Below are 14,490 nucleotides of genomic sequence, written 5' to 3'. Positions count from 1 at the left end.
GAAATATTAGGTAACCAAAATGTAGTTACGCTTCAACCAACCAAAATCAAATGTATGGCATGCACTAAATTAAAATTTAGTCAACTTTTTCTTGGAAATGGAGATAAATTTGAAGTAATTAAACATTTTGCATATTCAGCCTGTCTTTCTAAGCCATACCAACAGGCACTCGAAACAGAGGTTGTCCAAGACTCAGAAGGATAAAATGTCTGAAAAAAGACTTTGCGCATCCTCAAAGTACCCGGATGGAAAACCAAGGCTAAAGATAGGGCGGCTTGCGATAGAATTCTAAGTAAGTAAAAGGCACACACAGGACTCATACCATTGTGGAAATAAAGACTGTTGTACCAAAAATAAAAACGAGCATAGAAAATTCTTACAATGCAGAGTAATTACTAATTTCCTAAGTTTAATTTTTTTAAAAAAACGTAACTATTTCTGAAAAATAAGTAATTTGTACGTGATATTCTCAGTCTATAACTTTGGCAACTAGAAAAACGTGAAATAAAAATGATCAAACTACAGTTTTGCAAATTGTTTTATTATTAAAAATAACCACATAACCACAAAAATTTGGCAACTAATAAAAATCGTTGGGAGTTCCAGTAGTTTGACAGCAAGATTCAAGAGCTCAGTTTAGGGATAAATGAAATAACCGGGACGTCTGTAGGGAGATCCTTTGGGTGATGCAGGAATGTATGAAGGAGTGAATCTTGTGAATGGAGTGCCTTTGTAGTAAGGACTGCCTTTGTAATAAGAACTGACGGGAGCAACGTAAGGACTTTGGAACACTACTGGATATTGTGCCACTGGAGCGATGGGATTGTGATAAACTGTAGAAGCGTACACAGCTGGTTTATTGATAGTAGTTGAAGCAGGATCTTTCGGTGCAACACCTGGTTCATTACTTTTTATATCAGCTCGAAATCCAGCTGAATCAGCGACGTAGTTTACGACTCGATATCGACCATCAGCATCCCGTAGACCGTAAGAGCCATATTTGTTGCCATAGACGTCACCAGTCTCTTTTCTGAATGATCCGCCAGAAGTATGTTCTTCATCGTATCCAAATTGATAGCCACCAGCTCCCTAAAATATGTGATTGAAATTGCTGTAGTACAGGATTAAAACAGAAATCGACGTTGAACCGGTACTTTGAACCATAATACAGTTAATTTTGTTTCAATACCGGTTGAACCTGATAGTTCAGCTCTTTAACGTGCTTTCAGATTCATTATCGCTTATTAGAACCGTCTCTTGGTGACTACTTTTTCGAGTTGTCACCAACAAGAGCTTCGGTTCTTTAAAATGTTTTTTTGCTAACTTTTAATATCATAATTTATTGTCAAAAAGTATTGATATTTAACAATATATCACGATATGAAATTTATCCAATTTAACTGGTTGATCTTATTTTTACTTTAGCCAAGATTATCGTAACCCAAATAAATTGTATCAACACTCATAATAAAATTGTGCTCAACAGTTATCGTTATTTATAATATTTACGATATTATTTTTTTGATATTTTCATATTCTAACTATAGGTATTGTAATAAATAATAATTGCGATATTGTCGTATTTGACGGAGTTATATGTATAATCGTTATCTGGTGACGTGTGCAAACAGATTCCATACTATATTTCAGATTATATATACATCTATATATATATATATATAAAATTTCCGGTTTTTTTAAAAAAATCATCCTTTTTTTTTTAAACTGTTTGTTATTTTTTTACTTATTATTCCCCCCCCCCTCCTTTTTTTTCCATTTGTCTAAATTTTTTTTTTGTTTTATTCTTCATTTTGAACTTATCTAATGAGTTCTGTTTACTTGCAGCTTGGTTGGTTGGTTGGTGTCGTATCCTCTATTGAATCATATTTCATGGTGTGCTTGAATAGTTTTTGTTATTTCTATGGCATTAAAAGAATACAAATCCTCTTCTGTGGGGTAGTTTAAGAGGTGCAGCTTAAGCGCAATAAATGAAACTTATTGTTTTTCTTAACTTTCTTCGTGTTTTCTTGTATTTATATATATATACATATATATATATTTGCNTTTGACGCAGATGAGACACCGGTGTCCCTTTATATTTTTTTCTGCTTCAATTGCAATCAGAAATATATTTTTGTATTTTTTATTTGTAGAAAAAAACAGTATAATAGTTTCTAAAAAAATCTGTCAGATTATCGGATTTATATTTTTACTAAAACATAAAATCCTCCCTAAAAGTAGTTTGAAAATTTTTTCCATTCATGTTGAAAAATTTATCAATAATTTTGAAAATAAAGTAATATATATTTATTTAAAAAAGCTACTCATGGAATACATTGTAGTATGCATTTAATTTAAAATAATTCTTCGCAGGAAAAAAGAAACGCTATTCATTTCTTACGGTGACATCAAAAGTGTGATGATTGTTAAAATTATTAACTGCATTGTTTCACACATTATGTAAAATTTGGAAACTTTTATTAGATTAAGCAATTTGAAATTATCCTACGTGAAATTTATGACAAACAACAATTATGAATTGTAAGACCAATAGATATTTTAGTGTTTTAATAAAATATTACTATGTCTGTACAATGGTTTAAAAAAGATAACTTTTTTACACAAACTAATATTATTATAAACTAATGTAATTTACATAATAATAATTATTACATAAACAATATAAATAAAGCAGAATGCTTTATACGCATGCATGTATGAAAGGGAGAGGGAGCGAATGTAGATATTTTTTACAAATTTGTCAAAAACCATTTTAATTTCATTTTTTATTTATGAAGTATTTTTAGCAATAATTTGGTCGTTTTCCTGTATTCTAGGGTGTGTCTGGAAATAAAAAGTTGTTTTCATAATATATATTTCGCAAAAAATTTGTTTTTATTCTCACATTGATTATGATTGTTCTCATGAGAAAATCGAAATGAATACGAACAGGTAAAATATTTATTAAAGATTTTTGAAATTAATATATTTCGAAATTGAATAATTACCCTACTAAATCATCCCTTTAAAAAGAAAAGGAATTCTACTTCCACTTTATTTTGAAAAGAACATAAGGAACACAATTTTTAGCTAATAATTAATAAAGCAACTGACTTTTATTTTAGAATATTGTTCGTTTTGTTCATAATTGTTAGTAAATTTAGTTACAAAATTTAACTTTTTATTTCTTTAAAATATAAAATTTAGCTTTGTAATTATTCATTTAAAGAAGTTTTAAAAATACCGTCTGATATAAAATTTAAACTTTAGAATCAAAGATTAATAGAAAAACTTTTAATGAATGAAATGAAACAAAATATGTTTAAGAAATATTTTTAATTTCTTAAGAAGAATCTTACGCTATAAGAAATCTCCGTAAGTTAGTTTGGAAGAAGTAGAATTTCTCCCTTGAGGGAAATTTTTCTGTCGGAAAATGGATTTTTATTTCCTCTATTTTAACTTATGGAAAATTATAAGACAGGAATTTTCTTATTTTTTCTGTAACAAATGAATAATTTTAAATACTTTCTGTTTCTTTGTAGCCATTAAAGTGTGTTAATTTATACTTAAAATAGTTCACTTAATTTTAAATTTTAAGATTTTAATTCTTTGGATATTTTAAATTTTTGCAAAGTTTAAAATTTTCGAAATTTAAGTTTTAAAAAAATATTTATTAACTTCAAATAAAAAACTTGGTCTTCATAGTGCAGTAAAATACTTAAATGAATAAAATGAAATGATCCTTTTTTCACTTAAAAAGATCCTTAAGCAACGGATGTTTTGAAATTAAAACGACTTAATTATTTTATTTACGTTTCTCACAAATATGGAAATTAAACAAACGTTAATTTATGACAGATTAGTAAAACTTCTTCAATTGATGTATTTCAGTAATTTTTAATACAATATTCTAAGAGATTAATTGGTGTATTTTAGTAATTTTAGTGATTCGTTAAATTATTTATCCGATATTCCTTTGCATTGTTATCAAAAATAGATTGATATAATTTGAAATAGTAATTGAAAATTTACCCAATTTTAATGTAATATCCACTATTCCTCGGTAATTCTTCTAGATCTCTTTACCCTTTGACGCAGATGAGACACCGGTGTCCCTTTATATTTTTTTCTACTTCAATTACAAGCAGAATTATTAATTTTGTATTTTTTATTTGTAGAAAAAAACAGTATAATAGTTTCTAAAAAAATCTGTCAGATTATCGGATTTATATTTTTACTAAAACATAAAATCCTCCCTAAAAGTAGTTTGAAAATTTTTTCCATTCATGTTGAAAAGTTTATCAATAATTTTGAAAATAAAGTAATTTTAATGGTTTAATTACTATTTTATATGATTTATATGAACTTTCAATTTTTAAATAATTGATTCATACAAAAACAAAATTACACAAAAATAGTAAATACACACAAAATTTTTAAATAAAAAATAATTGTTATACAATTTTTCCGCGAATTATTTTTAGTTTTAGTAACAGTTTTTTTTTATATATTGATTTTTGTGTGCCAAGCATTGATTTCATAAAATAAGCTTTTTATCTTCAAGTGCATTCCATTTTACCACTTCCAATTTTGATGAATATATATATGTATATAGATATAAGTAAGTAAAAAACGATACATCTGTTGCCTTTAAATGGCTTCTAAATCCTTACTGTAAGGTAAGCAAAAAGTAGAAAGAGAAAAACACTATACTCTACTTTGAATTTAAAAATCGCTGTTTCTCGTACTAGGACTCTATCTAGCTCTACAATCAATCTTAGGAGCTCAGTCTTAATTGTTCGGGGGGGGATCCTAATATACGTTAATTGGTTAGTGCAGAAGGTATTTCAAGTTACGAAATCACACACAAAAATATACTTCCTCTGAATAAACATAAATTTTTCACCGAAGGATTTGACTTTTTTACTCTCAAAATTTGAGAAGTCTGAGAAGTAGAGTCCCAATGATTAAGTCAAAACAGCAGTCGAAAGTTTGGAACACTAATTATTAATTTTGCATTTTTGTGAATTTTGCCATATCTTAAGACTAATTAAAGCAATTTGAAAAATTTTTAACACTAATTATTAATTTTGCATTTTTGTGAATTTTGCCATATCTTAAGACTAATTAAAGCAATTTGAAAAATTTTTGCATGTTATTACAAAATTCGTTAGTCCAAATGCATTCCTAACCAAAAAAAATTTTTTAATAAGTATTTATTATCCCTTACTTTTTTATTTAATAATAGTTGAAAAAATTTTTAAATGTGAGGAGTGCAAATTTTTATATAATTTTAAAAATTTTAATTTTTTAATACAAAATACAAAATTTGAACAAAATCGGACGAATTGTTCCTAAGAAATTGAAAGTAGTAAAAGAGTCGTAAATTAAAATTTTGAATTATTTCTCTCTCTTGCACATATTGTACGTTTCCCAAAAATTTAGCAATTTTCACAGTAAAAAATATTAAATTTTAAACAATTTTTGAGAAAAGAAATTTACACACGTCATGTCTATTTAAAGTTAAAGTTTAATCAACTTACGTATTCTGAAAAAAAAAAACTATGGACAAAACTATCAGAATATGAAAAAATTTAAAGCATCTTTGGATCTATGGGAAAACCAAAACGATAAATAATTTTTACTTAAGTAATTTCGTAATGATTTTGGCAATTTTAACAACGAAATATGGTTTCATAATACTTGATAAAGTTTGGTAAATGTGATAAAATTTGGCAATTTCGTCATAATACCATAGTATGGCATGAAAACTGTTTTTTTTTTTTTTTGCTTAAATTTATTCTACGGTTTTGTATTTTTACTAAATGCACGATAATAAGAACTATGACTTCGAAAACTAGAATTTTCGGAAAAAGCGTTATCATAGGTACGGAAAAATTACCATATGAGATGTTTAATTAGCGTATATTTTGATTTTGGTAACCAGAACATGGTTTTCAATACAGAATTATGGTTCTTTTTGCCAAGAATGTCTTTACCATACAGTATGGTAATTTTACCAGAATTTTAGGCATGAAGGCATCGAATTAGTAACCCTGAAAGTAATTAGATTCCGGTTCAAATCAAAAAAAGTTTAATTAAAAAAACAATCATTCAATTGTATGATGCAATATATGTTGCAATATGATGCAACGTATGATGCAATATGTTTTTATATAAAAAAATTAGTAGCTAAACAATCTTTTTTTTTGCACTCTAGGATTATATAAAATTTCCTACTAACCGGCTATTTGAAAATTGAGTACATAAAAACCTTAAAAATTATTTAGTCACTTTTTTCAGACCAAGTTAATTTTTAAAAAAATCTGCCACTTTGTTTAATACCCGGAGAAAAAATTCCGGTATAATTACTATACTGTATGGCAATGGCATTCCTGGTAAAAAAAGCAATTCTGGTTATAAAAAAATGTATATATACTATATATACAGTATTTAAACCGTTCACTTGGTTCTACCTTTCATATGGTTACTGTTTACCGGAAATTCTGGATTTCCATTCTGGTTTAATTTATTTAAATAAATAGATTTCATTACAGACACTAAGTTAGCATGATGAAATTACGAAATTTTACCTCATTTACAAAACTGTATCGGATACTGCAATATCATATTTTATTGCCAAGATTACCAAAATCGTTACAACACCGCTTCAATAAAAATAACAACTAATGATCTTTTGGTGTTCTCATAGAACCAGAAACACGCTAATTTGTTTCCATATCCCTGTAATTTTACCCATACATTTTCTCATAACGTAGAAGCTATTTTGTAATACTTTTGAACTAACTGAAGCCTTTTCAAGAAATCTAAAAGTTGAAAAAAAAGATGTAAGGGTAATATTTAATTTTAATTTAGATATCATGTAAACATTTTGGCAGATTATCTGTGGGGATTTAATTATCGACTATGTCAACCTTCATCTATCAAAAAGAACCCCTAGATAAAATTGAGTTCCCAAATCTATACTACTGAATTGGTATTTAATATTATTAATGTTAGTTACGCCACATTACTCCCCTTCCTGAATTTTTATCTGAGATAGAATTCGATGAATGAATACCACGAGTTGAATAATGCTGTTTATTTATTTATTTAGAAATTTTTTATTTATATCATTTCGCTCATTAGTTTTGTTTATTGGTCGGGAGAATTGTATTTACTTCACTGGATTTTTGAGCGCTATTTTATGAGAAAATCAACTATTCAGTGTGGATCATCCATCTATGTTTGTGAGGATTTAATTATCAACTATGTTAACCTTCATCTATCAAGAGGTACCCCAAAAAAGAATCGAGTTAACAAGTCTTATATACTACTGAATTGGCATTTAATATTATTAATGTTAGTTACGCCACACATCCAAAAAAAGATTGTTTAAATATCCACTTGAAAGATAAGCGTAATTTATTAAATAAATTAATAATTATTTAATTAAATAATATAGCGAATAAATTAATTAAATTAGCTAAATAATTAATATTAATATTGTACTTACAAATTAAATAATTACAAATTAAATAATTAATATTGTACTTACATCTCGGTCATTATACTGTTGACTTGTACCAGTATTATACAATAAAGGATAGTTAGGATTTACGTAGTTGTATAATGGCGTTGAACTGCAGAGAGCTATCAACGTACAAAGAACTAGAACCTATAAATGAAAGAATAACAAATGGTTTATATATGATATTTTTTAAAACAGGAATATGTTGTTTTTATTAAACAGTTAATTTGATTTATAATTAATGCTGCGCAATTACAAACATATTGTTGATTAAATGCATCAATACTTCATTTTATACATTATTCTCATCTTACACATTATACTCAGTTTGAATAGCTTTATATCAACTTAAAAATTTAAGCACTAAAACTATTTATCAAATAGTTAACACTTTGCAAAACCATGAGAATATTTTGAAGTTTATGTGGATATTTTGTAAGTAAAGTTAATAGTTTGCAACATATGTGTTTACTTTGCAACACATGTGAATGTTTTTTTTAATCAATATTGGTATATAGCAATATTTTTTTTTATTTTCTCTAATTTTATATTTAATGAATAAAATATTAAGTTACAAATGCTAATAGGGAAATTGTACTCTATAATTACGAAATATAAAGGTTTTTAATTGCTAACGTAAATTCAGTAATATGCAAAATAAATCCTAAATATTTAACTATCCATCGTAATAGTGAGAAAAATTTATAAAAGGAAAAAAAATTACGATTGGTGGAAAAAGATAACTATCGTGTAATTTGTTTCAGAAAACTTCTTGGAATTCTTCAATAAAGACGAAAAAAGGCCCATTTTGTATGAAGAATTATTGAAAACGTGATTATTAAAAATAAAAAGCGAAGTAGTTTTTAATAATGAATTTCTTTAAATTAAAACATTAAATTCGCATTCCTTTTTTTAAAAAAAAAAAACTAACTCTCATGCAATAATTAACGCAAGGAATTTCATTTTCAGGAACATTTAAAAACACATAATCGTACTCGAATTCATTATGTAGCATTTTTATGGATTGAGTATTATTCTTTAAAATTTGTTTTATAATTTTCATTTAATCTCATATTTTTGAAGCATATTTCACTTTAAATCAAAAATCACAATAAATATTCTATCTGTAAAGTTACTCATAGATTTTTTTTCAAATAATGAGTTTTTGAGATCATTTAAATTTTATTCAAAAATATGTCATTAAGTAGAAGTGATACAAACCTTCATGGCGAGATCTTCAAAATTTGTCAGATTTTAAAAGACATTTAAATAAAAACCCTCTATATATACTCTTCGTATAGCTATTAATTAAAAAAGGGCGAGTTACATCAGAATGCATAATAATTGTCATCATAAAAGTGGGCAGAATACCATCTCATCTATTGCGCGCACAGACCCATCTGTGGCTAGGCGGACCAAAGACCCATGTAGGATGTAAGGTCAATCTCGATCCCTTTCGGTTCGTAAAATCAACTACACAATAGGGCACTAACCGTAAGAAAAGATAAGAAAATGAACTTGATGAGTTGAGGTTGTGAACATGATATTGTTGATAAGGACATCACCCAGGTAATGTTTTCAAGGATGGTTGAATATAGAAATAAAAACAAAGAGCAAAACGTTGCATCATGGGATTTATGACCACGAAAGAAATGGTCATTACAAGATGCTATTATACGTTATGTAAACTGGTTAAATGTTGGATACTGACATTAAGTTTTACGAGTGAATTCGTTTGTATTATTTCAAAAGCTATAATTTGTCTGTACAATAAGTAGTTTGTCGTGTTCATTATGGAAGTTTTAATAACAATTTTGAGATGAACATAGAAGATTTCTTTAGAAAAAATACCTAAAGAAGATTCCAATGGAATGGAATTCTTAAGATTTCAAACTAGATTATTTATAATGTCTTGATTAGTGCAAACCGTTTATTCAAAATTACACTCCTAGATTATTAGATAGTTTAGAAAGTTATTGAACCAAATTTGCTACAAACTGTTAATATGATGCTCAAGTGAAACATAGCTTTGTACAACTTGAACATAGCAATTTAACTCCAGTTGTATCTTTCCGTATTATAGTGCATTGTTAGATTATAAAGATCTATAATTTGGCTGTACATTAAATAGTTTGCAGTGTTCATAACAGAATTTTAATAATAGTTTTGAAATAAATACAGAATATATCTTTATACCTGAAGAAATTTTCAATGAATTGAGATTCTTTAGATTTAAAACTAAATTGTTTATAATTACTTGATTACCACTATATATGTATTTAAAATTACATTTCTATTCCTAGAATATTGGTGAGTTTAAAGCATTTCTTTACCACAATTTCCTTAGAAACCTTTCAGTTCGGCAACCTTAATAGGATGCTCAATTAAAACATATTATTGTACTTCTTAAACTTGATTACATGATAATATGGTTCTAAAAAAAATAAAAATAGGGATCCGAAATTCGGATTAAAATAATTTAACTGCGTTTGTTTGTTTGACCTAAAGAAAAATGAAAGTAATAAAGGCAAATATTGCTGCTAGTTTACAGTAGTTAACAGGAAAGAGAAAACTATATATATATTTCTGTAGATACTAAAGACATTATGAATAATCTTGACATTGGAGGATACTATAGCCACTGCTTTTATATTAAGTGTAAGACACAAGAAGCAGGAATATGCTATGCTGCCTTAGATGTAAATGATATTAGGGAGATTTCGCAATTTTACGCTTCCGTACGTAAGATTTGAAGCATCTTCGCATGCTCTCTTTAGTTTTAGACGCTAGGGACCATTAGGTAATGTTGGCGTAATTAATGCTACAAAGACTAAGTTACAAGCACGCTGTTTATAGCTGCTAAATGTAGTTTTCTGTTTATGTCGACCTTCAAACTTAAAACATGCAAATAAAATGTGAATTTGAAGATATGCATTGAAGAAATTTAGAAATGAATACTATTACTAACTTATCTATGTAGTTTAAAGCGAACTACTGTAAGTTATGGTTATTTGTGGACATCACGCAGAAACTAAATTTCTTTAATTTTTGGCTGCAAATCTAAATAATAAGCTTCGTTCTTTATCTTTGAATCTACCAAAATCTACCAAATTTTCCTGACCACAAAATCGCAATTTTACGTAGAGTAAAGCATCTTGAGACGCAAGCCACAGCTTTGTGGAGATCGTCTAGATCCATTGTAATTGTTTGTTTCAATTTTATGGTCAAAGTTAAAATGGAATTGCACTACGTTTGAGTTTTTAACTTATGGATTTTTGCAAAATCTCTTATTTTCTTTTAAGTAAATTTGATAGTCTTTTTACGAGCGCATGCGCATTTCACTAGAGCTGACGCACGAGCACTGAAAGTACGCATGCAATTAATTAAAATCTTATGTACGGAAGTGTACGGAAGCTAGCTTAAATTTGCAAAATATCCCTATTATATACTCTATCTATTCAAATCAAGTGATTTTATTAACATAGATATTATATGGGAGAGTAAAATCTATCTGGGCGACTGAGGTTGTCCGACTCTTGTTTATCAAAAAAAAATTATAAAATTTAGTTTTGAAACGATTTTAATGATTCTGATTTTTAGGAGAAGTTACTGCAGCCTATGCAAAGCTATGTAAAGCATTTTAAATCTCTAACCACCTTTTCCATAAAATATACATTTTATTCTCATCCTACTGTTAATTCAGAAACAACCCTTTTTATTTTCATTTTGTTTTTATTCGACATAATTAATCGAGTTTTGTTCAAGACAATATAGAAAGATCAAGAGAAATAGAGAAATTTTTTGCCATTTTAAAAATTATTGTTCATTTAATTTCGTGAAAATGATATTAACCATTGCTATAAAAAATTTTAAAAAAAATAGATCTCTATATATTTTAGACTTAATAAGAAATTACCTCTATACATTTTGAAGAACAAGATAATATAAAATTTCAAGCACCAAATATTCAAAACTGAATGAACTGCAGGCAAAGTATGAGAACAAAAAATTAGTTTAACGCATTTTATACACAGTTGCATACAAGTTTTAGAAATGTACATTTTATACAAGTTTTAGAAATGTAAATTCAGATTTATAGAAAGTTTTCACAAATAATTGTTGTAATTTGCTTTAAAAAAATCGTTTGCACTATATAGTACATTTAATAAATATTTAAATCAACGATCCAACTTCACTTTCATACAATAATTTTAAAGGAAAGACTATAGGACGTTTTTACCAAAGGTTATTTATTGCAAATAGGTTTTTTTGGTCATTTTTAAATGGTCAGTGACTGATATTAAGACTGTAAAATGTATCTCTGAGACCACGCACAGTCTTATGCTAGCCACACCTTTATCAATCTGCCTTTCAGCAATACTGATCACTGACTCTGATAAGAACATTCAAATAAAAGTCAATAAACTGTCCAAAAGCTGATTAATGATAATTAGAAACAAATTGGGAAACAAATTTCTTACGTAGGCCTTATGATTTATATGCTGAAATAAAGTAATGAGATTTTTCTTTCAGATTAACTTCAGTTGCAAGGCTAGTAAACCTCAAACTTTTCTTAAATTCTATACACAAAAAATTATAAAAAAGCAAAATTTTGGAAAGTGAAAATTTTTTGAATATTTATTTCTATTAATCTACTAGTTCGAATTTTATTTCATTTTATAACCATCGTTGAAAAGCAGACCCAATTTTGAATTATGGTGAATGAAAAATGTTCAATTCCGTAGACTTTGAGCCCATTCCAGAAGACAAGGGAACTCCTGGATCAAGTATTGGGATAACGTTGCCTTCATGGAGGACTTTTTGATGGAACTTACCCGCATTTGTGTTGCATGGAGAGGAAAACGACGAAAACCCACCATGGTTAGACTGACGTCAAGGGACTCTAAGCCACGATTCGTCTACCACTGAGGATATTTTGCACCAGCATTGTGGTCAGTGCGAGCCGGATGCTGAATTTGTTTAAATCAGTCATCGCTGGGCTTCGAACCCAGTCCACTTCATTGGAAGGCGAACGCTCTATCCCCTGAGCCACCACGGCTTAAACTATTTAATTAATGAATTTAATACTTAAAAGTTTTATAAAAAGTCAACTAAGTTGAGTATTAAATAAGTTAATCTTAATTAAAAATTTCATTTGCACAAATTATTTCATTCGCACATGCATTACTTTATGTACCCCTTGACACATTAAAGGAACCTAAATGGTGCATTAGATGAAGCAAAAAACTGTAACTGCAAGTCCAAGTTTCTATCTACAATTGCGGCTTAAAGTAAATACAGGTCCAAATTGATGTCTTCTTTGTCTGAGAAGTACGATGACCAATTCGTATTGCTGACCACATTGCTATTATCTTACCATTGGTCACGAATAATGGTGGCAGTTTGAGATGGGTTGTGTAAATTTATCCTCCAAGACCAATCTGACCTATGGCCAGCTGTTCCGGGAATGATTCAATGGTTTTGAAATATTAAATAAGAATCTGATGTAGCTGGCAACTTTAAACGTTACAGAAAGAAATTATTCCTCTGCAATCGAACTAAAAGGAAGGATTCTTAATTTGTAAAGGAGATATTTTTAGATTTTGATATTATCATCATAAAATTAATAAAGAGTTATATTCATTGCTTTTGATTTTGTTTATAAGTGAAGGTTGAAAAGTTTTCTTTTATGTAAAAGTTTAATTTGGTGTCTTAAAATACAAAATTTTGGAATTTTTAAAAAAAAAAACTTTTAATGAGTTGTTATATAGTTAGTTCCTTGTTTACTTTTGTTAATTGTTAGATTTTGTGCGTCGTGATTCTGTTTAAATTGAATATCGTGTAATCATGTTTAATTAGTGTGATTAAACTCGAAATTATATAAAAGTTGCAGCAAATGTGAAAAATGATGCACTTCAACCGGGTCCAAAAATTCCAGCAGTATGGGTTCTATTTATATTTTGAAAACTTTATATCAAGTTTTCAAACTTGTACAACGATTTAGTTATTTTTACATTAAGAAAAACATTCTGGTACAATTTCCGTACTTTATGGTAATAACAATTCTGAAGAAAAAAAAACATAATTCTGGTAATGAAAACCTAAGTGTACTATATTTAATCCGTTCATTTGATAATTTTTTCTTTTTTATAGTAAATGTTTGTCTGAAATTCTGATTCTCAAAAGTATAGTTCACACATTTAGTAAAAAAAAAAAGATTGAAAAGTAAATTTAACAAATTTCATGTCATGCTCTATAGTATCATGACAAAATTATCAAATATCACATCATTTTGTGACTTTTACCGCATTTTATAAAACCATATTTTATTGACAACTTAACCATAATCATTATAAAAGAGCTTCAGTAAAAACTGCCAAGTTTTTTGTTGTTCTCAATCAGCCAGAAACACGGTAAATTTTACCGTATTCTGGTAGTTTTGAGCCTACTTTCTTTCTTAGTGAAAATGAAGCAAACATGTTGCTGTAGAGAAAGAATTGAATACATTTTCAATTCAATTTATACACTATTTAGTATTGATATATGCTGTAAAAATCACTGCAAATCACTGTAAAATGTACCGGCACTCAGGGTAAAATGTACCTAAAATGTACCGGCACTCAAATATTTTCCCCTGAAATGTTATGGAACAAGAAATCTGATAAACCGTAATTTCGGCAGTAATAATTACTGTAAAATCTTTGAATCATTCTAATTAAATGAAAAATTACGGTATAATATTTTGCGGTAAAAAAGAATTTTATGGATGATTAACCCAAAGTGCCGGTACTTCATAAAGTAATTTTATACAGAATATAAAGCAATATAAAACTTTTGCATAAAACTTTATCGAATAATTGTGACTCGAATAAGTATGTTTCAATGCTTTAAAAGGCTATTAATGACAAACATAACCAAATCTTTAAAAACAAAACAACTACTTGATTTATATAAAGAAA

General features: G+C 27.8%; 1 protein-coding gene across 1 annotated transcript; it reads right to left on the bottom strand.

Moving 5' to 3' along the window:
- Positions 1 to 520: 520 nt before the first annotated feature.
- LOC107453979 (cuticle protein 14-like) lies at positions 521 to 8,899 on the bottom strand. The gene is made up of 3 exons (XM_016071007.4): positions 8,753 to 8,899; positions 7,559 to 7,678; positions 521 to 1,089 (listed from the first exon to the last, which is right to left on the bottom strand). Exons 1-3 carry the CDS (start codon positions 8,756 to 8,758, stop codon positions 637 to 639), a joined length of 579 nt encoding a protein of 192 aa, XP_015926493.1. The 5' UTR covers positions 8,759 to 8,899; the 3' UTR covers positions 521 to 636.
- Between the last annotated feature and the right edge of the window lie 5,591 nt (positions 8,900 to 14,490).

The sequence above is a fragment of the Parasteatoda tepidariorum genome, chromosome 4, assembly GCF_043381705.1.
Source record: "Parasteatoda tepidariorum isolate YZ-2023 chromosome 4, CAS_Ptep_4.0, whole genome shotgun sequence".
Taxonomy (NCBI): domain Eukaryota; kingdom Metazoa; phylum Arthropoda; class Arachnida; order Araneae; family Theridiidae; genus Parasteatoda; species Parasteatoda tepidariorum.
Note: the sequence above shows the minus strand (reverse complement) of the source record. Positions and strands in the feature narration are given on the sequence as shown.

Bases quoted from the DNA above. Each gene is read 5' to 3' on its own strand.
- LOC107453979 (XM_016071007.4), bottom strand. The intron at 1,090-7,558 runs GTAAGTACAATA...CACATATTTTAG, and splicing joins AACAGTATAATGACCGAGAT to GGAGCTGGTGGCTATCAATT.